A 27,961-nucleotide genomic window follows, 5' to 3' on the forward strand; every position below is an offset into this window, starting at 1 on the left:
AATATAATATGATATTGACCTAGAAGAGAATATAATGCATTATTCACAATAGCAAAAAGAAACAACCCAAAAGTTTATCAACTGATGAATGGATAAAGAAAATTTGGTATATACATACAATAGAATACTTTTCAGCAATAAAAAGGAATGAAGTACTGGGACATGCTACAACATGGATGAACCTCAAATACATTATGCCAAGAAAAAGAAGCCAGACATAAAAGGCCACACAGCAAATGAGTCCATTTATATGAAACGTCCACAAAGGGCAAATCCATATAGCCAGGAAGCAGACTAATGGTTACTAGGGGAGGGGGGAGGGAGAAATGGGGAATGACTGCTAGTGGACACAGGCTTTCCCTTTGGGGTAAATGAAGTTCTGGAATTAGATAATAGTGATAGTTTGACAACTTTTGTGAATATACTAAAAACCACTGAATTATATACTTTGAAAGGATGAATATTTTGGTATTTAAATTATATCTCAATAAAGCCATTATTTAAAAAGTAAAAATGAGACAAATCTCTAAATGCTCATGTTTGAAAACTTCCAGGATAGACTGTTAACTGGAAAAAAGAGGAAAGTTTAAAACAATATGTATAATTTCCTACCTTTTGTATGAATACAGGGGGAAATAACCCATATTCATAACTGCATATATATGCATGAAAATGTTCAGGAAGGACACATGGGAAACTAAGAACAGTGGTGACTTATGGAGGCAAACAGGAGGGCTGGAGAGATGGGGACAAGGATAGGCAGCAGACTGTTCATGTACACTTCAATGTTTCTTTTTTTTTTTTTTTTTGAGGAAGATTAGCCCTGAGCTAACATCTCTCACCAGTCCTCCTCCTTTATTACTGAGGAAGACTGGCCCTGAGCTAACATCCGTGCCCATCTTCCTCTACTTTATATGTGGGACGCCACCACAGCATGGCTTGACAAACAGTGCACAGGCCTGCACCCAGGATCTGGTGAACCCTGGGCCACCAAAGTAGAACATGTGAACTTAACCGCTGCGCCACCGGGCTGGCCCCAATACGTTTCGATTTTTGAACAATATAAATGTATCACCTGTTGAAAAATTAAATTAATCAAGAATTAAAAATAGAGGATTGTCATCAATTTTAAAATTGAACTTTTATTGATTAAAATCTGATGACATACTGAAATGGGAGCAAACAAAAAACTAAATCATATTGTGGTGTGCTGGAGGAGTCATCAACCTAAAATTAGAAAACCTAGGACTTGTTTCTAAGTTCCCTATTAAACTCACTCTGTTAACTTCAACAAGCAACTCCTCTGGGTCTCAGTTTTCTTATGCGTAAATAAGTACATTGGGCAAGATGATCTCTAATGTCATTTCTTGCGGTAACTTTCTATAACACTCAAAAAAAGGAATTCAAGGCGATGTTAGGTTCTTGTGAAAACAAAATTTACAATATATTAATTGGGCTACCTTAAGTGCCAGATAATCAGGGAAACGAGCCAGGCAAGCCAATACTTGAAAGAAACCAAAATTCTACCATGCTGAGTGTGGTGGTTTTTAAAAGATGAAAAATGTTTTAAGCCAACAGATCTTTCTTGTTTTAATGTCCTTGTATAATCTTCAGAAGATTTTCATTACACAATCACCAAAACAAAGCCAACTTTAAAAAGCCAAAGTGTTGCTTTGGCTGCCATATTATCCCAAGAACTTTCCACCATCTGGGCTGGAAATGTCCGAGGACAAACTACTGTTGGAGCAAGTTATTAATTTCATGTGAAGAAAAAAAAAAAAAAGACAGGCGCCGTGACCTTGTACTGCTCTGCTTGGGCAGAATGGAACACTTGGATAAAGACAAAAGCCTTGGCGAAATGAGTGTTAGTGTTGGCTAAGGGCAAAGTCAACGAATACGGAGTGAAAAAACATCCTCCTTTGACCTGCTGTTGGAGAAGAAACTGGACAGTACTGTAAATGGAGCATAAGTACAACAAAAACAACTGACGAGTTCGAAAGATTAAGACCAAAATTTAGAAATATCAGTGTTACGCCAACACGGAGGTTCTAAAAGAAAAATATGAGGAAAGACTAAAAAGTGGAATAGTCTATGACAGATACTGTCAAATAGTACTGATGGCTAGTTTTAAAGTTAACAAAATCAAAGACATGGTGATCACCCTTCATTTATAAAAGTCTTAACAGTAGAAGAGAAAGTGCCTGGAGGTTAGGAGTCAAAAAATATGGATCTTATTCTCAGAACTATCACTTGTTACCTTTATCAGCCACCTGACCTGTCAACTTCATCATATGTACAAAATAAGGGGCTGGATCAAATAAAATGAAATATCCATTCCATGTTTTCACGAGTTCTCAAAGAACTAATATTACATACGTAACAACGTATCAAATGTATAAAATACAGCCACATATCTTCTTGAAATAAAGTTCAACAACCAAAAAGAGCTTTTAAAAACATCCTAAAAAGTCAAAAATTAAGAGGGATGCATAATAGTAAAGCAAATATACCAAAATGGTTATGTGGGTATCCAAAGTGTAATTACGCCAACTTAAAATGTTGCATTCATAAAACAAGGAACAATGAGAGAAAAAGAGCTCTCAGGAACTAAAGATGATTGCTAAACCTTCATCAAAAGTTAGAAATGGCTTTAAATATATGAAGAGATGTTCAACCTCACTTGTAATGAGAAAATGCATATAAGAATCACAATGTGATTTCCATTTTTAACACAAAAGTTCCATAATATGCAATATTGGCAAGGCTCTGTTGAACACTTTTGGTGGGACTATAATTGATGCAATCTCTTTAGGGGACAATTTTTTACCAAATTTATCATATTTTTATCAAATTTTAAAACGTATGTATTTAAATCCAACTCTAAGATTTATATGATGGTTATATCTGTATATATGCATAAAGTGAATTTCTGTATATGCAGTACATCCAGAAAATGGAATATTATTCAACGCTAAAAAGAAGGAAGCTATTAAGCCATGAACATAGACAAACTAAAGTGAATGATGCCAGTCTGAAAAGGCTACAAACTGTATGATTCTAACTACATGACATTCTAGAAAAGGCAAAACTATGAAGACAGTAAAAGGATCAGTGGTGGCTGGGGCTGCAGGGGTGGGAAGGATGAAGAAGCGGAGCACAGAGGATTTTTAGGGCAGTGAAACTACTCTTAAGATACCATAGTAGTGGATACATGTCCCTGCATATTTGTTAAAACCCACAGAATGTACAACACACCAAGAGTGAACCTGAATGTAAACTATGACTTTGGGAGATAATACTGTGCCAATGTGACTGGAATAAATGTACCACCTTGGCATGGGATGTTGATGGAAGAGGCGATGCGTGCGTGGAGGCGGGGGTATATGGGAATTCTCTGTACTTCCTGCTAATTTTGCTGTGAACATAAAACTGTTCTGAAAAAATAAAGCCTATTAGTTAAAAAAAAAAAGAAAGAAAAACATAGTGTTATATTATTTGGAAATATAAAGGTAAGATAAGGGTAGAGGTTTATATAAACCACCAGAACAGCTAAGAATTAAAAATGATTGTCTCTGGCGAGGAAAGGGATAAAAGGAATAGGACAACTGTTCTCATTATAAGCCCTCTTTGCTATTTGATTTTTTCCCCAAACCATGTGCACACATATATTACAATTTAACATAATTGTATCAGCATTGACTAGTATCAAATATCCAAATGCAATGCAGTCTGAATTATGCCTGAAAAGAAATTACTCTGTAAAGAATTAACTTATATAAGTGACACAAAAAAATTACAAAGAAAAAAAAATCAACTGTTGGTTGAATTAAAATTTGCAGTTATAAATGTCAAAGTATCTCTTTCATATTTTGCTATACATGCTTTAATAACAGCAGAAGAAATTAACAAAAGCATTCTGTACTGGTCTTGCTTTATTTTTTTCCCCCTGAAGAAGATTCGCCCTGAGCTAACATCTGTTGCCAATCTTCCTCTTTTTGCTTGAGGAAGATTCGCCCTGAGCTAGCATCTGTGCCAACCCTCCTCTATTTTGTGTGTGAACCACTGCCACAGCACAGCCACCACTGAGTGGTGTAGGTCCAGGCCTGGGAACTGAACCCGGGCTGCCAAAGCAGAGCACACTACATCACGGAGCTAGCCTAGTCTTGCATTTTTTTTTTTTTTTTAAAGATTGGCACCTGAGCTAACAACTGTTGCAAGCCTTTTTTTTTTTTTCCTGCTTCTTCTCCCCAAAGCCCCCCAGTACATAGTTGTATATTATAGTTGTGAGTGCCTCTGGTTGTGCTGTGTGGGACGCCGCCTCAGCATGGCCTGATGAGCAGTGCCATGTCTGCACCCAGGATATGAACTGGTGAAACTCCGGGCTACTGAGGCAGAGCACACAAACTTAATCACTCGGCCACGGAGCCGGCCCCAGTCTTGCATTTTTAAGAGCAAAAATTCTTTGAAGGCAGAGAGTCAATGTTTTCAGGGCTGAGTTACCTAAGAATCCTGCAAACTGACCTTAGGAAAGTCACCTCCCTTCTCTCTACTTCAGCGACATCATATAGAAAATGAAAGGGCTAGGATAAATAAGTTTAATTCTAGTTCTAAAAATCTAGTGATTATATGATTCTAAATAGCCCATAACTTGCAAGGAAATATGCGTATGCAGACAAAATGACAGCCAGGCTTCAGGGCTCTGGTGTGCGGCTTTCATACCTAACACCAGGCTAGCAACTGTCCTCCCAGACACCCAGGGAAGCTCCTCCTTCACACGACATACACTTGCTTCAGTTCCCACAATTATTCAGCCTTGTTCTTTTGGGTCTCAGACATCCTGTATCCCATGACCACTATACTTGGTAAAGACCAAGTGCTACTACTTTCTCTGAAGTTTAAAATATGAGAACTAACTCAGAAGCAAATAAGTTTAATGTTTCTGAGTTCTTAGAATGTGGAAGACAATATACTTTTACAGTCATAAAGCATTTTAAAATTTACAAAAGCATTTTTAAGTGGATTACTTTGGTCCTCAACACAATCCTGAGCAACAGAGTAGGCAGTGAGAGCACTAGACAGACCTCGTCCCAGGAGAAGATGCTCCCTCTCAGCTGCTGGCCTCTCTGCTGCAATTAGGGACATGATGTATTGAACTATCAACTCGCCTGGCTGTTTCTTCAAATAGCTACGTGATTTGGTCTGCAAACTCACACACTTGGATTTCCATATCCAAATATTAAACAACTGAACTAGACGTCTTCAAATGTCTTTTCCAAGTTATGGTCTATAATCTACTAATCCCAATTTTAAAATGAGAAAACTGAGGCCTGGAGCGGCATTACTGGTTAGTAGTAAAGCTAGATTCACAGCCTATTTTCTGGATTCAGGATTAGTGGTGTTTTTTCCTACTATTCTATACTTCTTGACAATAATCAGTTAAACAATTCTGAAGAATCTGAGCATATATCTTGTAAAGTCAACATTTGTCGTACTGGATACATTTTGGTCAGATTTCTTCAATAAACCTGGTAAATGTTTACATATTAAAAAATTTTTAACTGGGCTATTTTTCCCGAGGCACTAGAAATCAATTTTCAGACTGAAACGCTATTGTGAACTTAATATATATTGTCTTGGTAAATGAAAATGCTATAACCTTTCATTCAGTAATTGTAATGTCTTAAACACCTAATTCAACCAGAAAACCACATTAGATATTTACTTTACAGCACCTAAAACTTAAATGCTGACGTGCTGTTGCCACCCACTCTGCTGAGGCTGGATTTGGAGAAGTGTTTAGGTATCAACACGCAGAGCTGTAGAATGGCATTTTCCCAAATTAGGCTCTCCATTGCCAAGCACGGGTCTCTCCAGTCCTTTACTTTCTGCCAACAACTTGCAGACTTCATAAAGAAATTATTTATGGCTCTTCAGGTTCTTGAACCACCTACTCATTGTTACCCCCAAAAGTTTTCAATATTCAAATTTTCCTCAGTGCAACATCTAAGCCAATACCACTAGTCTATGCATCAAATAAATGTGCATTTTTTGGTCATTTTATTACATTTCAGAAATCCTACAGATAAAGTGAATTTTATAAATAAGATTCTTAATCACTTTTATGCCTCCCCCAAGGATTTTAGAGAAACAGCTCTAAAAATTATATTTTTATATCTTAATAAACAGAGAAGCCTAAATACAACCAACTCTCTAGGCCTTCCAACATTCAAGTCTTTGCTACACCCAACAACATAGCTTCTCCATCCCTATCTCCCACAAACTCTTTGCTCTCATCAAACTAATGCACTTGTGATTTCCAATCACATTGTTCACATCCAAGAGGTCCTATCGAGCTTCGTTCTGCCTCCTTAATGACCGAGTCACTGCTAAACACTACAGCTCCAATCGTCTGTAGCATTTACCAACTGCTTCTCTTACTGGGCTATCTTTCTATGTATCCATCCATCTCTAAGCTCTTCCAAAGTCACGCTTTCTTTTGCCCAAGGCCTAGGAGAGTATATACACGTAGTATAGTGACAACGTATGTTTCTGAGGATGAACTTAATGAAAAAGAAATTGTTATACTGTGAAGGGATAATCTGGGAACTACTGAGATACAAGCTGATTGTCCCTAAACTAAATGGCCCCAGACCACTCAGCATTTATAACTAATTAATCTACTATTTCCTTAAATATTGTCAGATGTTATTTCTCAGTGTTTCAGCTTCTAGTAGCCCCTTTCTACTACCAATGCCTCTAAGACATCTAGTTGTTGTAATGTACCAACTGCAAAGGGCTTTGAGCCATTACACTTCCAATGGAATATGCCTTAGCACAATACTGTGTTTCCATATAGGCTAGCTGCTGGAAAACAAACAAAGTGCTTTAACCACACGCTGAATAGGTTGTGCCCCTACTAATTTACTCATTCAACAAATATTTCTTAAGAGTCGACCATGTGCAAGGCTAACCTGAGTACTGGGGATACACCAGTAAGCAAATAGATGCTGACACGAAAAGAGTCCTTGTTTTCATGGAGTTTTCATTCTAATTTTATTTGAGAAATACATGCAAGAGAAATAGATAATATGAAAAGTAGTGATACATATTAAGACAAAGAATAAAGCACAATAAAAGGACAGAGAATGAGAGGGGTATCACTTTAAGGTAGTCAGAGCAGCTGTTTCTAAGAAGCCAACCTTTGAGCAGAAGGAAGCTTGAGGGAGGTCAGGACGTGAGCTATGCAGATAGCTGAGGGGAGATATTCAGTGCACAAGAAGAAACGGCAAAGACCTTGGAGACAGGAGTGAACTGGCATGTCCCAAATTAGCAAGGGCACCAACAGAGCTCAAGCAGAATGAGTGGTGCCAACAAGGTTAGGAGATAACATCCGATACCCTCTGTGTTCGAGAAGCAGACAGAGTCCCACTACACAAATAGACACACACTCTCCGAAAAGGGCAGTGAGGGCAATCGATTATGAGTATCTCATCTTTATCAATATGTAACTTAGGAAAAAGCTAGAGAAGGTCTCTTAGGTTAAATTATAATTTAAAAATCTGCAAATCAGGGCCAGGCTGAGAATTAAGCAGCCCCAGTCCTCAGTGAGTTCACAGGTTGATAAAGGAGAAGAACACATAAATGGATCTCAGAGGAAGAGGCTGGACGTCCAACCTGGGGCCAATAGAAAGGCCCACTCTGAGCAGACCTCACAGGGACCTTCCAGAGTGGTGGCACCAGAGGAAAGGCATAGGACCTGTTCTTGACAACAGCATCACCATATACAGCTAATAGTGACAGCTTTAACAAAAACAACAGCAACAAAAACAGACAAAAAAAAGAGATAAGGAAAAAAAGAGAGAGACAAGGAAAGAAATCCAGTTCAAGTTCTCAAAATAACTTCTATTTCATGATTAAAAAAAGCAACACAAGCACTTCCCAAAACACAAGTATTGGGTCCATTCAACATTCTGCTTCTGCTGGGAGGGCCCCACCAAACTCTACCACTGGGGAGTCACAGGGTCTCACCCAACCCTCACAGGAAGACTGTGAGAACCGATACACTGTCACAAACTCTAAGTGTTGTGCTCTCAACTCTGGCCTGCCAACCGTGGTCTTTCTATTACACTCTCTATTAGTATCTTGAGGAAAAGATCTTTATCTTACTTAATTCCTTTCCCATTCACTTCCTTGAGATCAAGGAGAAGGTATCACAAAGACAAGCTTTTACTTTTGGACAACCTATTCCAGTTCTAGTGGGGTCAACCCAATACACAGCGAAAAATGTCAGGTCATGAGCCTGTGCATGACTTAATCTTTATTTTAAATATATGAATGCTGACACGAATGGAGTTAAGGAAGGATTCCTGGAAGGTGTGCGATTTTAATCTGACTTTGAAGATTAATATCTCAGAGAATTAATATTTTATCAAGAAATCCACTCTGTCTGAGAAGTAGTATCCACTACCTACTTACGTCAATCTTCCTTACAAACGAATTCCTACAAAGTCTCAAAGTTTACGTAAACTACTGCAGTTGATCCTACTCTCCTAATAATAAAGCATCATTTAAAACTTAGTTTATACTAGATCTCCAAATAGCTAGCTATCTATGTTCTTGGTAATCACTTGCTTTCAATATTAATAGAATGATTTCACAGTCTCATAAGAAATGTTTAAGCTAGTTTTGAATTATCATCGGTGGCCATTAAAATTAGATTCCTCTCGCTGTTCACTAGTTAATGCAACGCTGGCATGCCAATGCTAGACATGAAAAGCTTATAGCTAGAATGATGATGGTCAAATGTAAGAGCATCCCCAATTTTCATATGCTAATATTCCCCCTTAAATTATAAGCTGATCCATAACACTGCACTATGGTTATAGTAGATGAAACATTTAAGTAGTAGTTTGGTTTCACATAGAAACTGTTACCAAGACAAACCTTCTTGTAGGATGGAGTTCCAAGAACATTAAATCATAAGAAATTGTTTCAGCAGCTGGTTAAAGCTGAGTGTACATAATACAAGACATCTGGTTGTCTGTGCATTTTCAGTTCATTTAAAAAGTATAAACACATTAAAACATTGAAATGTTTGATATATTACAACACTGTCTGCCTGTTCCCCAAGAGTGTTTAAGAGGCTGGTCTAGTCAAGGTATTCATGGTTTACTTACTAGCTACAAGGATTTACTATTTCCATCCCCCTTAAGTTCACCAAGACATTTTATCAACAAAGGTTTAAAAAAAAAAGTACTCATTTAGGATATATACTAAACTGCTGGTATTTGGTTATGACATAAATTTAATAGAGGTGGGCGCTATTTCAAAAATTAAATCAGGAACACATGAAGCATTGCACATACTATGACAAGTAAACAGTAGACAATATATGTTCCCCTCCCACATTGGACTATATGTAACAGAAACTTAACCACAGTGGTTTAACCAAAATAAGTGTTTATTTTTTCACATAAGAAGAAATCCAAAGATAAGCGATCTAGGTCTGGTGTAACAGTTCCATGCTCTGGGAACACTATTCTTTGCATGTGGCGCTTGCCATCACAGTTTCAAGATGGCCCAAGCACAGCCTCCACGTTCCAGAAAGGAAGAGAAGGGCAAAGGGCAAAAAGCTGGAGGTACCTGCTCTGCAAGGTCATGACTTCTGCTGACATACAATGGGCCCAAACTACGTCATGGGGCCACAGTTAGTTCCCAAGGTGCCTGAAAACTAAGCTGGGCAGACACTGGCCCCCCAAACAATAATGGAGATCTCTTAGAACAGAAGGTGAGAAAGGATATCAGGCATGCAAATAGCTGTGTCTGTCACAAGAGTTCCACTTGCAGAGGACATTTTGTCCCATGCCATTCCCCATCAGATGACTCTCCACTTGTCTCAGCCCTACCTCCAGGCTGCACATCAGCAGACCAATCACGATAGGGCTTGGTGGCTCTCATTTCTAAATCCAGATTACAATTCTGGGCACTGCACTGTGCACGACAGAGGCCAGGAGCCCATTTTCTCACAAATCCCTGTCTTTCCTTTTGGGCCACAGGCACATAGCACATTTCCAATGACATCCCTGTGTAGAGTGAGATTCCGTGATGATAAATCTTAAAGTCTACTTCATTTCAAAAATAATTCCTTTAAAATATGCATTTTCAACAGGGGTGGTATCACTACCAAGAGAGTGAAAATTGGTTCTTCGGAGGTGAAAAACTTCATAGATATGATGATTTGTGGCTCTCCAAAGGGCCACAGCACATAAACAGATATTCAGTGTATCTAGGGTATTCAAATTTCATTAGGGGGAGAGGCAATTAACAAAAAAATGTCTACAAAAGAGTCCTCAGAGAGACAATAAAAAAAGAAGTTTGAGAGTAAGTGCTTTAAAAGTAACAAACATTTTTAATCATGTAGGAACTGTGTTCAGCTGTAGTGACAGAAATCCAGTTATGGCAGTGTAAACAAATAAAGAGTCTATTTTTCTCACATAAGAAGCCCAGAGGGTGAAGGGGGCCAGGGGGTTGGTAGTTGATGTCTCTGGTTCAGCAACTCAATGACATCAAAATAGAACTTTCTGTGAGTCTCTTGGCTCCGGGTGCCAAGATGGCCACACAAGTCCAAAGAGCTTGACCATATTCCAGACAGCAAGGAAGAGGACTGCCAAAAACAGAAAGAGAGGCCTCCTAGCTGACTCAGGTCCCCTGAAAAACCTTTACCCGGAAGTTTCAGAACTTCCCCCTACATCTCACTGACCACATCTAGCTTCAAGAAAGGCTAGAAATGGAAATCCAGCTGCTCCAAAAGAGGTCAGAAATAAAATCAGGAAGCAAGGAAGGAGAGAACAAATACTGGGTGGACAACTAGTTGCCTCTACCACATATGGATTAGATTCAAATTACTTCTCTCTTAAAACCCTGTTTACAGACATCTATAGGATCTCATTACAGAGATTAATCTAATTCTGTACCTACCATATGCTTAATATTGCTACAGAGTTTGATTATTTTCCCCTTAACAACATAAAATTCTTGCTTTGATGATAATAGTAGGAGTATAAATGTTATTAGGCAAGAGAGATAAAAGAAAGAACTCCATGGATGTACGTGGAGACATGCATAAAGTACCACATCAGAACCCACAAACTTTTCAACATGGTCAATCACCATCTTCAATATAGAGAGAAGATAAAACAAATCCTGGCTTAGCCAGAACTTACAAGAGTGGAATATCGGTGATTAACTGCATCAAACAGCAGAGCAATTCTTCCAAAAGATCTTCTGAGTCAGAACCTGGTAAGACACATAGAAAGTTTTTTTTAGCAAAGTATAAAATAGAATACAGCTGAACTTTTTAAAGTTCAGTTTTCATTCCTAATGAAAATAGGAATAGTTATTACATAAACTCAGACACTAAATGTTGACCTCTGAATAAAATCCAAACCATGAGCAAGTTAGCATCTATTATGATCTTTATCTAGTATAAGAATTTTGAGCATCAGCTATTAATTCTATAGCTTTTAATGCTTGAAGGTATCTCATGGGTCCTGTAGGCCAGGATTTTTCAAAGTTCTTATGTTCTACTGTTTTTCAAATGAAATCTTATACTAAAGTCAAACATATAAAATAGATAAAAAATGAAGCTGCTCTAGCGGCTTTCTTTGAATCACAAGCAGAACACCTGCACCTCCTCCCGCCAATAAGTATCTGATTTTACCCTTGACCTCCTCGATGGGCCTCACGCACCTTTTCTGAACTCATGGGGCTCCAGAGACAACACAATGAGACCCAGTGAGCGGCCAGCCACATCTTTACTGAGAGCCAAAGGTAAATGGCTTTCCCAAGTCGCAGAATAAGGTGCAAATTATCATTCCAACAGAAACACTCCTCTGTCCCAAACTGCTCTAAGTGACCTTCTAATTTCCAAAGCCAATCAGTACCTTATGTGACTTCTGGCTTTGGACACTACTGACACCTACTCCTTCACGGAATTCTTTCTTCCCTCAGTTCCTATGACACCTTATTCCTAACCTACTTCGTTTTCTACTCACTCCCAGTTCCTCAGAATATGTTTCAACTATTGGTGTGTTCCCCAGAGTTCCACCACTGGCTTCTTCTCTTCTCTTCTCATTCCCTAAATTCTCCTTCATCAATCATCACTCATATGCTGATGATCCCTAAGTCTACAGTTTTCCTCTTGGCCTCTCCACTGAGCTTCATATTTTTATATCCCATTACCTACTGGCCCTCTCCACCTACATGCATCACCAGTTAACTCAAACTCAGAATGTTCAAAATTGAACTCCTCTCTCTCAACACTTCAAATCCACTTATTTCTTCTTTATTCTCCTTGTTAGTGACTGCATCAGCAACCCAGGCCCAGTAAGATCATTCTCTTACTCATCTTTTTATAACCAGCCAATCTCTAGGTCCTTTCAATTACACAGTCTACCTCTCTAATATTTCCTCTTTTCTTCATTGCCTGTCATGCTTTCCTTCATCATTTCACCACCTCAGTTCAGTTAAACAAGTTTACTATGTTAAAACTCACTCCTGAACCTCTTTAAACTTTCCTAACTAGTATTCCTACCTCCAATTTTGCTCCTCTCTAATCCAAACTCCAGACTGTTATCACAGAGAGCTAACTAAACTCCATCCTCTCACTCTCCTGGCTTAGATTTTTTCAATTGCTTTAAGCTCATTACTGTGTATCAGAAAAAACTCCAAGCACCAAAGTATAGTCAGGCGTCGCATAACAACATTTCAATCAACAACAGACCACATACATGACAATGATCCCATAAGATTATAATGGAGCTGAAAAGTTCCTGTCACCTAGTGAAATCATAGCCATAGTAATGTCATAGCACAATGCATTACTCATGTGTTTGTGGTGATGCTGGTGTAAACAAACCTTCAAACCATTCAGGAAGCATTCTAGAAAAAGCTATTGCTACCATAGGAGACAAGGACTCCATGCGTGTTACTGCCCTTGAAGGCCTTCCCGTGTGGAGGTAGAAAACAGTGATATTGATGATCCTGACCCCGTGGAGGCTTAGGCTAATGTGTGTGTTTGTGTCTTAGTTTTTTAAAAAAATTTAAAAGTAAAAAATAAAAAAATTTTTAAATGAAAAAAGCTTACAGAACAAGAATATAAAGAAAGAAAATACTTTTGTATAGGTGTACAATGTTTGTGTTTTAAGTGTTATTACAAGAGTCAAAAGTCTAAAAAAATTTAAAAATTTATCAAGTAAAAAAGTTACAGTAAGCTAAAAGTTAACTTATTATTGAAGAAATAAAAATATATTTTTATAAATTTAGCGTAGCGTACATGGAGTGTTTATAAAGCCTACAGCAGTGTATAGTAACGTCCTGGGCTTCACATTCACTCACCACTCACTCATCCAGAGCAACTTCCAGGCCTGAAAGCTCCATTCATGTTTAGTGTCCTGTATAGGTGTACCACTTTTTATCTTTTATGCCATATTTTTATTGTACCTTTTCTATGTTTAGATACACAAATACTGATCACCGTGTTACAACTGCCTGTCGCATTCAGTACAGTAACATGCTGCACAGGTTTGCAGCCTAGGAATACTAGGCTATACTATACAGCCTGGGTGTGTAGTAGGCTAGACCATCTAGGTTTAAGTATACTCTATGATGTCTGCACAATGATGAAATCGCCTAACGACGCATTTCTCAGAACATATCCCCATCATTGTGTGACAGGTGACTGTACAGTATGCCAGGACCTTCAAGACACAAGGCCTGCATCTTTCTACCTTTATCTCCCACCATCACTCCCTTCACAATCCCCCAATACCAAGCTACCTGCCACATGCCATTGTATGCCTCTTCAAGAACATTCCCTCTGTCTGGAATGCCCTCCAACAATAAAAACCTGATTTTTTTAAAAAGCCAATCTTTATCCATCTGAACCATCCTCAGTCTTCATTTCCTCCATAAAACCCAACTCTCTTGTCTCACCCTGAATAAAAACAATCTACAAAGCATCTATGCCTTGTGCATATGTCTTTCATTGTATATGCTGGTTACATTATACCATTATTTCTGTCTAAATCTTGGCAGGCGCCTATTGGACTCTGCTCTTCTTGAGGGTGATGACTGACAAAGAGCTTGGCACATAATGTATACTCAATACATGTTTTCCGAACTGAATCCAGGTGTCTAAGTACAAATCTAGTGGTTATTTCCAAAGCACTTGGAATCTCAAAAAAAAAAAAGTTTAGCATTTCATTTTTCTAGACCACAATATCTCCTGGTACTCAGAAAGTATGAAGAAATTCCTTCCTGCTTTGCCATAAATAGAACTGCCACAGTAACTCTCTAAGAGGTGAGTGCAAAGTTTGAAGAGAATATTAAATCACACTGAACACGCCAATCAAAGCCAAAAAAGAATACACAGCAAGAATCAGGATCAATAACTACATTAAATCTCACTCTAGAAGTGGTAGGCTTAGCTCAACTAGTGAAGAAAGTAAAATTAGGAAACAAGTAACATTTGCCTCTGAGGCTACATGACAAGGAGTAGATCTAACTAAAATCCTTCTCATTGTCAAAGCTGTCCAACATAACCCAAGTGAATGAACAACCTATTCCAAGTTGATCTGTTAGCATATAATATATACTCAATACATGTTTGCTGAGCCGTCATTCTTCGGTTCATCTTACAAAATGTAGTGACCCAGACCTAAGAACATTTAAACCACTCACTGATTCCCTAAAGAACATTCCAGACTCAACGGGTTGGCCAGTTTAATAACACATCCCTGTTCAGCCAAGCAGCCAGCAGAGTTTACTATACAGAAGGTAAGGGAACAAGTGCTGAGGACCCACGTATGGTGCATGCTTCCACAGCAAACCTATACTCCCTCTGTGCTCTTGATCCTAGTGCCTCCTACTTCCCTGGAACGTCCTTCCAGCTTTTTCTTTTTTCCCTTCTTTTGCTTCTATCTTCAGTCTCTCAATCTCGAAAGGCCTCTTCTTTCATTTAAAACCTTAAAAAAATATTTGTTAAAAAAACTGTAATCGCCGTCTGCTGGCAGTAGTACGTGGAGCAGTTGCTCCAAAGAGCCCTCCTGCACAAAACAACCAGTTCTTGGCTAGAATACACTTCTTAGTGCATTGATGGGCTTCTGCAAAGTAAAGGAAATCTCCAAGGACCCTAGCACCATAACCAAAAAGATGGACCACAAGCTTTCAAACTATGGCTTGGATCCAGGGTAAAATGCTGGAGCTGTAAGCAAACTCTCAGGTTAGGGTGACCTGAGGATGAATGCCAACACGAAGCCCGCTACTGGGAGACTAGGTCCTCAGCCTTGCCATGGGCTTGCCACTGGGAAGCTGAACCTGAGATGTCACATTAAGCCAAGAATCTTTGAAGGAGGCTTAAGTGGCCTCAGGTGGCACAGCCCCTGGATCCCTTCAGAAGCAAATGCAAAGCCCTCCCTTCTTTGGGGCTCACATTAAGATCTAACAAACAAAGGCTAACAATTGAGATCATCAAACACATAAGGAGACAAGCCACCGTAAATATTTGCAGAAACAAACAACAAATTTAGACCCCTAAGGACTTAAAATATTGGATTTACGAGATACAAAATGTAAAATAAATACGTTATTACCTTGGCAAAAATGGGGCATAATACCAAGAGAGTGGAAAGGAAAACTCACACTGAAGGCAAAGGGAAAATGGAAACAATTTTGTAGTACTTCATAGTTTTGCCTAGGGCTGGCTTTGTCCCCTCTGACTATTTACCAAGGTATGGAAGAGTGGAAAGAACTATCTTTGCATAATGATACAAATTCTCTCTAGCAAACAGTCTACTGCCATATCATACACAGCCTGTGGGAAAACATTCCACAATGAGGTCCTCATGAATTTTCTATTACAAACTGAGAGTCACAATACCTTCATAAAGACAGCTTCCGTGCATGTGCCAGCCATATCCATCTGATCACAGCAGTATTACAAAGAATGGAAATAAACAAAACAATTCTGCATGCTGTTATGTCTCAGTTGACTTTGCTCAACTATTTAGAGACGGTCCTGTACTTTTGTCAATTCAACCTTCAAACAACTTTGACTACTGTATATTATCTATCCCTGAAGTCTTTCACACATCTGCTTCAGATATTCATATATTAGCTGATAAATGGATGTTTTCAGCTACTGCACATTGAGGTTCCATTTTTTCTTATTCAATACTATCTATACAAATATTTAATTTTATCACACTTTTATAAATTATAAAGACATTGGTAGAAAATGTAAAAAGCTACTAGTGAAAAGTAGAAATCTCAAACTAACAATATGTAAGATTAAAATGAAAATAATTACATATGCCAAAAACAGGAAGACTTTAACCTTAAAAAGGCATTCAGGGGCCAGTCCCATGGCCAAAGGTTAAGTTTGTGCGCTCCGCTTCTGCGGCCCAGGGTTTCGCTGGTTCGGATCCTGGGCACGGACATGGCACCACTCATCAGGCCATGCTGAAGTGGTGTCCCACATAGCACAACTAGAAGGACCCGCACTAGAATATACAACTATGTACTGGGGAGCTTTGGAGAGAAGAAAAAGAAAAAAAAAAAGAGAAGATTGGCAACAGATGCTAGTTCAGGTGCCAATCTTAAAAAAAGAAAAAAAAAGGATATTCAGTGGACTTAAGCTGGTAGACCAACAGTAGGCTCAATTGTAAATGAAAAGAAAAAAACAAAGATCATGTATAAAATTCTGAATGGCTAACTCGGTATAAAGAAAACGACAGTCTGTCAGTACATGGATAGAAGCACCAATCATCAGAGCTCACAGATGGCTCTTTCAGTGAGACAACCATCCTGATAATGTGGCCCGTGGTTGAAAAAGTGTCATTTTTACGCTGCCCTTACTTTGGGTTTCCTAGGATGTATGGCAAAACTGTGCTGCTCAAGCTCGGATATGAGTGGGGAGTACAAAGAGGGTATTCTGAGAGAACATTTGGCCGCAAAATAAATAGAGTGTATCTCTGAAGTGCATCAATTTACTCAAAGGTAAGTAATGAAAAATAATTTTATATTAAAATAAAAATGATATTGTGTTAAAGTACAATATATGCATAATTTTTTATGACATAATGCAAAACAAAGTGTTGGATTTGCAGGTGCTGGTTTGACTGTGCTCTCAGGCCCCATGGGGATAAACATTCACTCCACTCTTGCTGCTAGAACTTCATGGAAAGATTTGTAACTCAACAGGCAGGACCGTTTGGGCATCGTTGGTGCCACAAAAACAAAGCCTACCATTAACAAAACTAACACACAATTCTGATTAAATGCTCTGTTTAAACATCAGCATATATTTAACAAATACAGAAGGCTGATTATCAAAGTAGTAAATCAAACATATTCATCTCTGAAAACTCAAAATCAATGTATAAAGCTCTGGGTGGGCAAAAAGCCCGATGAGGACAGTGATGCGTTCTGAAAAACGAACCCAGTAAACTCAGGAGCAATGCTGCCGTTGCCCTGAGAAAGAGAAGTTAGCGTGACGGGTGGATACAAAACACCGCCTTTCCCATACTTCATTTGTTAATGGTCCCGTTCCGCCCTGTACTTTCCAGACTACGAGTTTTGATGCTAAAAACTGAAACAGCAGCCGTTCATCTTGAAAACTACAGGCCCTTCTCATTACTGGCAAAAACAATCTCCACAGTATCAAGAGGAAATACCTTTCCCTGCATCTTCAGAGAAAGACGACACACTTCAGCATCATGAATCGTCCTCGAAAACGTGATTTCTGATCAAGTAGTCCCAAAGACACCCAGACTCAGACACTGTTGGTATGTCCTATGAAAGTAACCTTTAACATTCATAAAATCTGTAATTCTGATTGGTTGTCTCCCCTAAAAATGTACCGCCCTAGTAGGGATATTTAAATTGGCATCTCTGTTTTCTGAAGGGACACTTGTAATTTTTATTTTTATATTCCATAAGTAAATAAAAGCCTCAATCCTACTGCCTTCCTTATTAAAAAAGAAAAAAAGAATTTGAGAGTCTTGGCTCATTCAAATTAACACAGGAGAAGAAAGAATGACAGTGTCAGGTCATTTAAAAATGAAAATTATGAGAAGAAAAATGGAATTTTCAAAATTACACTTTTATTCCTCACATTTTATCCTTCTATGTTACACATGCCATCCCCAGAACATCTTCAAGGGCGATACTCACTGTAACTGCCAGGAGATTTGTCTTCATAAGTGAAATGAAGTTGTAATTCCTCCTCTGACATCTCACAGATGAACACTTTCAGCAAACAGCAAATAATAAACAAAGCATTGTGTGTCTGCCAAATGAAGATGTGGCTAGAAAGGAAAGACCGAAATCAAACAAGAATCAATACTTAATCAGGAGCACGATCAGTTTATTTCTAGGCCAAGATTTCTTCATGATTTCTCAATCATTTTGCCTATTCTGTTTGTAATATTAGAACAATGTCCGTATCTTTTAAAGGCTCCTGATTTATTACACTAGACCAGTGAGATCTATTACAGTTTACTTTATACTGCATTCTGTGTATTTTACGTAGTGAGACAACTTGATAAAAATATTTTCCTTTAGGCATGACTGCTCTTTGTTCTTAACTTTATAGTTGCCCCACCCACAGGCAATTCAAAGAAAAGAAAGCTAAAAATTCAAAAAAATTATAGTAACATAAAGAGAATATATGCAAGTACACAACTAAAACTTTAAACAGGACACCCCTAGCAGCACAGTATGATACTTGCTATTTGTATCAATAACCATGAACTCAACACAAAAATTTTTAATTGGATCCAATATAATTTGTTTGGAAGTGGCACAATGAACAATCTTTTAAGAGACTGCCATCCAAAAATGGTTTTAAAAAATGCTTGAGTGCGTAATAGGTTAATCTTCCACTGCATGTAATATAAAACCATAATATTTAATCTGAACCTTCTTTCATCTAATCTGAAAGAAATAAGGGAAACAGATATGGAATGAAATAATACTCAAACTAAGTCATTATTTAAACTAGCTATGACCAGCAGTGATAATGGAGAAAAATTACCTCTTTTAATAATAATTATATCGCTATTAATTTTCTTAAAAAATATATTTCTAAAGATTGTCTGAAATGCTGAAATCAAACAGATTCTAGAATTTAAAATCTCATCTCCATGACTCAGACAGTAAATTAAAATCTCTCTTTTACTTTTTTCCCTTAATAATGAGAATAATTCCTTTACAGCTCTCAAAAGATCATAATCTATTTCTACCAACAAATGAAAAACACTCATAGTGTTAAATATAAAGAGAATGTGATTTAATCAGCCAGCTTACTTCTGACATTCTGCAGAAAGTTTTAGTTCTTTGGTTCTAGAAAGGAAGACCTTAATTAGCGCACCAAAGTTTCCTGTTCGAGGATTGTTCTCAACTGCAAGAGAAGAAAAGGTTTTAAAGAGTTAAAGTTAAGAAATGAAATCAAAGTGAACATATTATAACATTTATAAAACCAAATGTCAAATTGAAGTTGCTCACAGACAAACTTTATTGTTAACTTCACATCTAATTAGGGAAATAAGCAATGAGAGAAACTGCTGTTTGGTCTTAATCCTGAACAAAAAATGATTTGCAAAATGAAAATGACAGAAATAGTAGGAAGAAGTAGCTGCCTCATTTCAGAATCCAAAATTTTAAAGAAAAGATATAAAAGTTTATATATGTATATATATAAATACACTCAATTTATACACATATCCTTCTCTTTAGAAAAGCAGATATTAAAAAAATTGAAAAACTGGGACTGGCTCCATGGCCTAGCGGTTAAGTTGGGCACACCCTGATTTGGTGGGCTGGGTTTGGTTCCTGGGGGTGGACCTACACCACCCATCAGTGGCCATGCTGTGGCAGTGACTCACATACAAAACAGAGGAAGACTGGCATGGATTTTAGATCAGGGCAAATCTTCCTCAGAAAGAAAAAAAAAGGCCTGAAAAATTGATCATCTATATCCCCAATATATACAATATAATAAACTTTAAAGGTAAAACTGTGTTCAGATAATCACAAATCATTCTAATGAAAAATAAATAGACACATAAAGAAAGCAATACAGCCAAAGAGAAGTTTATTTGATCTGACAAAATTTTAAAGAATTTGCTTTAAAAAAAAATCAATTTTAAAAGGTGGGCAAGGGGCCAGCCCCATGGCTGAGTGGTTAAGTTCGCATGCTCTGCTTTAGGGGCCCAGTGTTTCGCTGGTTAGGATCTTGGTCATGGACATGGCACCACTCATCAAGCCATGCTGAGGTGGCGTCCCACAGGCTACAGCTAGAAGGACCCACAACTAAAGATATACAACTATGTACCAGGGGGCTTTGGGGAGAAAAAGGAAAAATAAAATCTTTAAAAAGTGGGTGTTTCAGGGTCTGGCCCCGTGGCCGAGTGGTTAAGTTCATGCGCTCCATTGCAGGCGGCCCAGTATTTCGTTGGTTCGAATCCTGGGTGTGGACATGGCACTGCTCATCAAGCCACGCTGAGGCAGCGTCCCACATGCCACAACTAGAAGGACCCACAACAAAGAATATACAACTATGTACCAGAGAGCTTTGGGGTGAAAAAGTAAAAAATAAAATCTTAAAAAAAAAAAAAGTGGGTGTTTCAGCAAATCCAGCCTAAAAAACTGAGAGGATACTGTAATGAGAATGAGAAGATCTGGTTACTAGATCAAGGTCTATAATTAATGGGATATTGAACCTCAGACAAATTACTTTACTTCTCCAACCTCAGTTTTCTCATCTGACAAAGAAATAACAGCTAACATACATTGAACAATATACACTAAGTGCTTTACATGCATTACCTCATTTAATCCTCAAAACCACCTATGGGAGAAGCATCAATATTATCTCCATTTTACAGATCCTCCTGTCTAGGTCGTTACTCACTCAAGGACACACCCTCATCTAGTGGCTCAAATCCTTGGCTCTAAACTGCTATGCTATACCAACCCCTATAATCAAGGAATTAGACTTAATGAAACTATAAAGTTCTATCAGGCTGCACAGCAAGACATATGTGATGGTCAATTTTATGTGTCAACTTGACTAGGCCACAGGATGCCCAGATATATGCTTACATGTTATTTTTGGGTGTGTCTGTGAGGATGTTTCTGCATTTAAATTGGCAGACTGAGTAAAGCAAATTGGCCTGCCCAAAGTGGTGGGCATCATCCAACCCACGGGTGGCCAGAACAGAACAAAGGCGGAGGCAGGCTGCATTCTCTCTCTGCCTGACTGACTGCTTGAGCTGAAACACAGGTCTCCTCCTGCCCTTGGACTGGGACTTTCAACACTGGCTCTCCTGGATCTCAGGCCTGTGGCCTCTAATCGGAATTTAAACCACCAGCTCTGCTGAGTCTCCAGTCATTGGACTGCTCAGCCTCCATAATCCTGTGAGCCAATTTCCCTTTTTTTTTTTTTTTTTTCCTGCTTTATTTCCCAAACCCCACCCCCCCGGTACACAGTTGTATATCTTAGTTGCAAGTCCTTCTAGTTGTGTGATGTGGGACGCCGCCTCAACATGGCCTGACAAGCGGTGCCATGTCCACGCCCAGAATCCGAACCCTGGGCCGCCGCAGAGGAGCATGCGAACTTAACCACTCGGCCACGGAGCCGGCCCCCGCCAATTTCTTATAATAAATCGCCATTCATCCTATTGGTTCTGTTTCTCTGTAAAACTCTGACTAACACATCATAGAAGGACAGAAGTTAAGAATTTATTACAAAGGACAGACCATCTAGTCAGAAGATTTAATTTTACTGATGAAGAAAGAGTCCCAGAAAGGTTAAGTGTTGGGCTCAGAGACAACAATATGTCAAGAAATGCCCAGTCTTTTTGCTTTATGAATGATTTTCAAAATGTGAGATTCCAGAGTTCTAGATATTTGTTTCTCTTTTGAAATGTATTTTTAACTATTTTGAAAACCGGAAATGCAAACACTCAAACACACTGGCATGTGCTGCCAGAAGAATTCATTTTTATGCAGATCTGAGAATTATGTTTTTGCTGCCATCTCTATGCAGATATTTGAACTTCTTTAAAATGTGTTAAACATTTAGAAAGATGAAGTGTTCCAGAATTTTTTTTTAATCCAGGTCTGCACATAAATACTTTTAAAAATCATACTTGGCGATCAGTGCATCATTACAGCACACCTGCTTTGAGCTCAATAACTGTCAAGTTAACTCAGGTCTACCTGCTGGGTATATGTTCTTGTCATAGCTTGAGAGGCAATGAAAGTTACTGCGTAACTTTCTCATGATAAAATGTTGCAGCACCTTGCTATTCCAAGTGTGGTTCATAGACTAATGGCATCAGCCTTATCTGGGAGCTTGCTGGAAGTGCAGAAGCCCGGGTCCACCTTACACCTACTGAAGTTGATAGTTCTCAAAGTTTAATGTGACTTTAAATCACAAGGCGTTCTTATTAAAGTGGAAATTCTGATTCTGCATGCGTGAAGTGTGGCCTGAGGTTCTGCAACAGTCTCCCAGCTGATGCCCACTGCTACTGGTTGGAGAACCCACTGGGAGTAGCAAGGTGGAGCACGGGCCTGTAAGTTAGGGCAGGTTCTGTCCAACCTTTATAATCAAGAATAGATATGCGATTAGATAACAGACATTGTTAGAGTTCCACTTTGAAATGAAAATTTCCTACTTCCCTTTTAAGCTTTGCATGTAGCTTAATGAAAGACTATCCTGAGATCTCAGGATGCATTGTTTAACAAAAAAAAAGTTATGTTTGCAAGTATATCTCTGTGGGAATTAATATTATCTAGCTATCATAAATCAAAAGAAAATAATGAAATAAGAAACTGAGGATGATATGACTATGATACCAGCCCAAGGCTGACATAAGGGAAGCCATACTGTAGAAAAGAAACCATATTGTAACTTTGAATGACCTCCGATTAACTAACCCAGACGTGCTCTGTAGATTTTATGGCCCTTCCCAGCTGCTATAAGTTGGTAACTGCGCTCTGTTGAGTTCCTTAGGAATGTGATGACCCCCGGGCAGAGTCTATGCTGACAGCCATCATCAGTGACAAGTGAAAGATCAGGGTATAGGGCGTTGCTCTGGTCTCTGATGCATATCCAGGAAAACAAAAGGAACTAAGACCAGATGTCTGCCCCCACCTGGAGATCAGATGGAGGCCCCACTGGGATTAGGTCTATTTTTGAGGGACTGTTAAAATTTGGGTTGTCTATATTTCTTATCCTTCTGGTTGGATGCTTGATTAGAAAATGTGCCTTTACATGCTGTTCCAAAATGGTTGAGCAAGGTACAAAAATTCTAAAATGCAAAATCTCAACCTGAAGCCAGGAACAAGAGAATATTTCCAAATTAGTGCTAAACAGTTTCATTTCTCTAACCCAGATCTATCCCCCAACTCAGCAGGAAGTAGCTAGATGGGTCACCACCCTAAATCCCTCAAGAATGAGGAATACCAAAGAATAGGGGGGACTAAAACCAGCAACAGTTAGCCATTGATGACTAAGCAGCTAGTAACTAAAGTTTTTTTTCCTTTTTGCAATTACTGATTATAGTTTTCAGTTGTTCCCCTGCCCATCGTTAACTGTGTTGTTCAGGGAATATGCTATCTGAGTCCCACTAGGTTCCTACAGATAACATCTCCCTGGAGCCTGGGTCACCATGGTAATGGGTGTTTGAGCTATTTTTCAGGAACCCCTTGTCCACTTTAGGCTGGTTGAGACCACTAACCCATCAACTGGGCTGGCGCAGATGTCTGATGAGCAACCTTCTGACGTCAAGAAGCTGAAAATTCCACCCTCAGATCATGCTAATGTCACCATTTGATGAACACAAGTCCTGTGAAGAGGCCTGAAGTCTGACTGCGCTTGTGCAGCTCATCATTACCTCTCCCCCTCACCTCCCACCACCTCTCTCCACATCTCAGACCATCTTGCCCCCATCCCATAAATATCTCCGAGTCTCCATTTTCAGGAAAGCAGATTTGAGACTCGTTCTTTCACTTCCTCACATGGCTGCCTTGTGATTAAACTCTCTCTCTCTCTCTGCTGCAATCTCGTCATCTTGGTGTTTGGCTTTCTGGGCAATGGGCAAAAATGAACCTGGGTTTGGTAAAAACTACACCCATATTTCAGAATCCCAACTTCACAATCTTTTGTTCAATCAACAGCTCCTTTATTACTGAATGACTTTATAAGTAATTGATTGAATTTATAAATGGTTAGCTATCTCTTTAAAAATTGTTAGAAAATGAAACCCGGGTTGTTGGAAAGAGCAACCAGCTATAAGATTTATGTAATTAACGCTTTGTGTAGCTTTTTCAGTCATTCATTCATCATGTACTTACTGAGCTACTTATATGTACCCAGCACTGTTTCAGGTACTAAGGAGATACTTAGAACTCCCTGTCTTAATGGAGCTGACATTCTAAGATAGTTAAGTTTTCACAGTACTCTTGGACAAGATGCAGATGGGGCAATAAATTAATAAAATTAAGTAAGCTCAATGATGTTTACACAATACCCAATGGTAGACTCGATATTCCAAAACACCTCAGTGGAAATGAACAGGATAAAAGCTAACTGGTCAAGATTAAATGCTATGTTGAAGTTGAACGAGCTTAAGGAATCAGACTAGGAACAGAGGATATCTGATAGGAGGGCAGAAGAGCATAACGGAACTAGACTATAGAAGCTGACTAGGTTCAAATCCCAGCTCCACCACTGACTAGCTGTGTGACAGCTGGCAACTTACTTAACCTCCCAATACCTCAGTTTCCTCATCTGTAAAATTAAGATAACAACAGTACTTAAGAAATGGAAAACTAACTCATCTGACTCAGAGCATGAACCTGTGGCAATCTATTAACTAAAGTGGTTCTTGTGTAAAGAAGGGGATTTCCCATCTCTACAGGAGCTCAAGCAAACTCTGGGTAACACTCACAAAGGGTATTATAAAGAGGATTTCTATCTGCAGTGAGAGGTGGGACTTGCTTCCAGCCCCTGAAACAACCTTCCCACTATCTCACTAAAATATCCATGAGCCCCAGAATCCAATAACCAAGATACAGAAAATATACAGGACAGAGATGGTTAACAATCCATGGGGATGCAATCAATAAAACCCACAGTGTGGGAAAGTCTACTACCCACTTTCTTCAATAAATAAATTGAGAGGAGAAAAAGGAGAGAGACAAACGCAGGAAGAACCTAGCTGTGCAAAGAATTGTAAAGACACATCAACCAACAACAATATGTGGACATTTTTGGCTCCTGATTCAAACAATTAGAAATTTGAACACTCAGTGGATATTTTATGATGTTAAAAATTGCTTTTAGTAAGATAATTGTATTTTTTCCTTTAAATAATCCTTACTATGAGATACATACTAAAATATTTATGGATGAAATAAGGTGATGTCTGAGATTTGTGTCAAATTAATATGTAAAGATGGACAAACTGATATAATGTCTGAGATTTGTGTCAAATTAATATGTAAAGATGGATGCAATGATAGGATGTCTGAGATTTGTGTCAAATGATATGTGAGGAAATGCTTTTTGTTTTGTATATACTTTTTACTTTTATACTTTTCTGTATATATGTCACACTTCAATAAATGGGTGGGAGACACAGATGAAACAAGACTGTCAACAAGTTCAAAATAAGTGAAACTGGGAGATCACCATATAGGATTTCATTATATTATTCTGTCTGTTTTTGTATAAGGGTGAAAATTTCAAAAACAAAGAATTAAAAATTAAGTATCCATGAAAACACAAAATGCTGATCAGGAAAGATGGTTCTTCTCCCCTCAGAACAAGAAACACTTTCACTAACTACAAGGTTTACATAACTGATATATAAATTATTTAGTTATCAATGGTCCATTACAAACCTAACTGCCTGAAATGACCTTTGAGGAAAAAGGCTCCCTCTCACAGCCTACTCTAACCAGAAAACATAGGTGGACCCTCCCACCCAGTAACTGCACCAACTCTGAGGCTACAACCCCCAGCACACAACTGGGAAGAAGTAAACAAGGCAAACAAGAGCAAAACGTTGGTCGAGATTTCAACCTGGGAATTTCAGAATTCCCTCACACTTCAAAGCCAAGGAGTAAATGTAAGAGAAGGTTGCATTTAAACAAAGCAAAATCTGCACAAAATAAAACCTTCTTGGGTTCTAGAAATTAGCTTAGAGAATGGTAACAGCCTGCCTTCAAGCTAAGATAACAGCAGATCCAACAAGCACCTACAGGATCCACACAAGGAACGGGGTTAATAAACACACCCCCTCTGGTAACAAACAATGTGCCTTCACGGATGCTCTCTATGCCCATACTCTGCTTTCTCTTTCTGACGAGTAATCATTACATAAAATATACATATTTGTTTATGGTCTGACTCCCGCACTGAGGCAGATCCATGATGTCAGAGACCTAGGTTAGTCTTTTTTTGCAGTCACATCCCCAGCTTATAGAATAGAGCCTGCAATATAGTAGGCGCTCAGTAAATATTTGCTGGTTTAATGAATTAGTAAGACGAAAACAACAATAATAGTAACAATGGAATAAGCAATAGATTATGCTGAAACCTCAGCAGAAGAGCTGAATCAAAATTGGCAAAAGAATTTTGGTACACAAGCATCACTGGTGGAAGACAAGAAAATCAATCATCTATTTTTTTTAAAAAAAAAAGAACAGAAAACCACTGGGAAAAAGGGGTATAATGAAAAGAGAGCAGTCTGACATGTAGGAAAAACAAGGACTAATGAAAACTAAACTAAAAATGCAATAACAACTAGAATCTTGAAAGAAAAGAACAGTAATGTATGAAACACTGAATCAAAGATATAAAGGAAGAACTATGAGAAAAGAACAAAGAAGAAAAAGAAGATACAGAAGGTAAAGAATAGAGATCCTACCTGAACATTACAGGTGATCCTAAGTTGAGGGAGAAAAAAGCCAAAACACAGGCAAAACCAAAGTCGTAACTAAAGAAAACTTCAGAATTGAAAAATACTTTAATAAACCAATTTTAAAAAGTCATCAAATTACAGGCAAAAAATAAAGAAAAAGTATAATGAGAAACAATCACAACAGATAAAGGAGGAAAGTCTTATGAACAAAGCAAAATGAAAAAAACTTAAGATCTCAGACTTCCTTTCAGGTTAATACTAGATGTCACAAAAGAATTGAACAAGGAGCAACGTCAGCATCATGGCAGAGTGAACTTGCCTGGGACTCTCTCCCCTCCAACATACAACAAAAAGGGGCATCTGTACTCAAACAGAAGACATCCTAAAAACAAAAACTTCGGAGACACGCAGCCACACGACGGAGGACAGAGAGGCTGGAGACCCCTCTGAGGAGCTGGAATGGGGTAAGAGAGAACTTAGCTCCCTCCCCTAAAGACTGTGGTCACTGCTGCAGGAGGATCCATGAGGGAAGGAGTAGGGGAGGGGTTGCGCGTCCACAGGATCACCCACAACTCCCTAGCACCCTTGCAGCCTAGAGGGAAGCCCTGTAATGGGGTGAAAGCTTTTGCGGAGAGTGACCTCATCAAGCCAAGAGCCCAGGAGACCAGACAGCGAGACCTGATGGAGAAATCCCGGAGTGCATCTAGGAGAAAGCGACCCTCCCCCCCACCCACTCAGCCCAGCTCCAGCCCCTGCGATCTCGGCTGAAGGCAGAGAGCTCAGACTACCCAGCTCTCAATCCCCAACCAGTGGTGACAGGCTGTAACTGCAACCGAATAATATCAAAATGAGAAAGAAACAACGTTCCAATATCAGACATTACACCAAACTCCAGACCAGAAAGAAAATGACAAGCACCCAGAACTCAGTCCTGAGGACACAGGAATAGGTAAGCTAAACTATAAAGT

The 27,961-nt window shown here is 38.7% G+C and overlaps 1 protein-coding gene across 19 annotated transcripts in view; it reads right to left on the reverse strand.

The window, feature by feature from the left end:
- DYM (dymeclin) overlaps nucleotides 1-27,961 on the reverse strand; it is a 359,439-nt gene that overhangs the window by 275,737 nt on the left and 55,741 nt on the right. For all 19 annotated transcript variants that reach the window (XM_023647788.2, XM_070221038.1, XM_070221046.1 and 16 more), the window contains 3 exons: nucleotides 19,366-19,459; nucleotides 18,232-18,365; nucleotides 11,223-11,295 (listed from right to left, as the gene is read on the reverse strand). In XM_023647788.2, coding sequence (XP_023503556.1) covers nucleotides 11,223-11,295; nucleotides 18,232-18,365; nucleotides 19,366-19,459 — 301 coding nt within the window. The remainder of the gene's footprint in view (nucleotides 1-11,222; nucleotides 11,296-18,231; nucleotides 18,366-19,365; nucleotides 19,460-27,961) is intronic.

Source organism: Equus caballus, chromosome 8, assembly GCF_041296265.1.
Source record: "Equus caballus isolate H_3958 breed thoroughbred chromosome 8, TB-T2T, whole genome shotgun sequence".
Classification (NCBI taxonomy): Eukaryota; Metazoa; Chordata; class Mammalia; order Perissodactyla; family Equidae; genus Equus; species Equus caballus.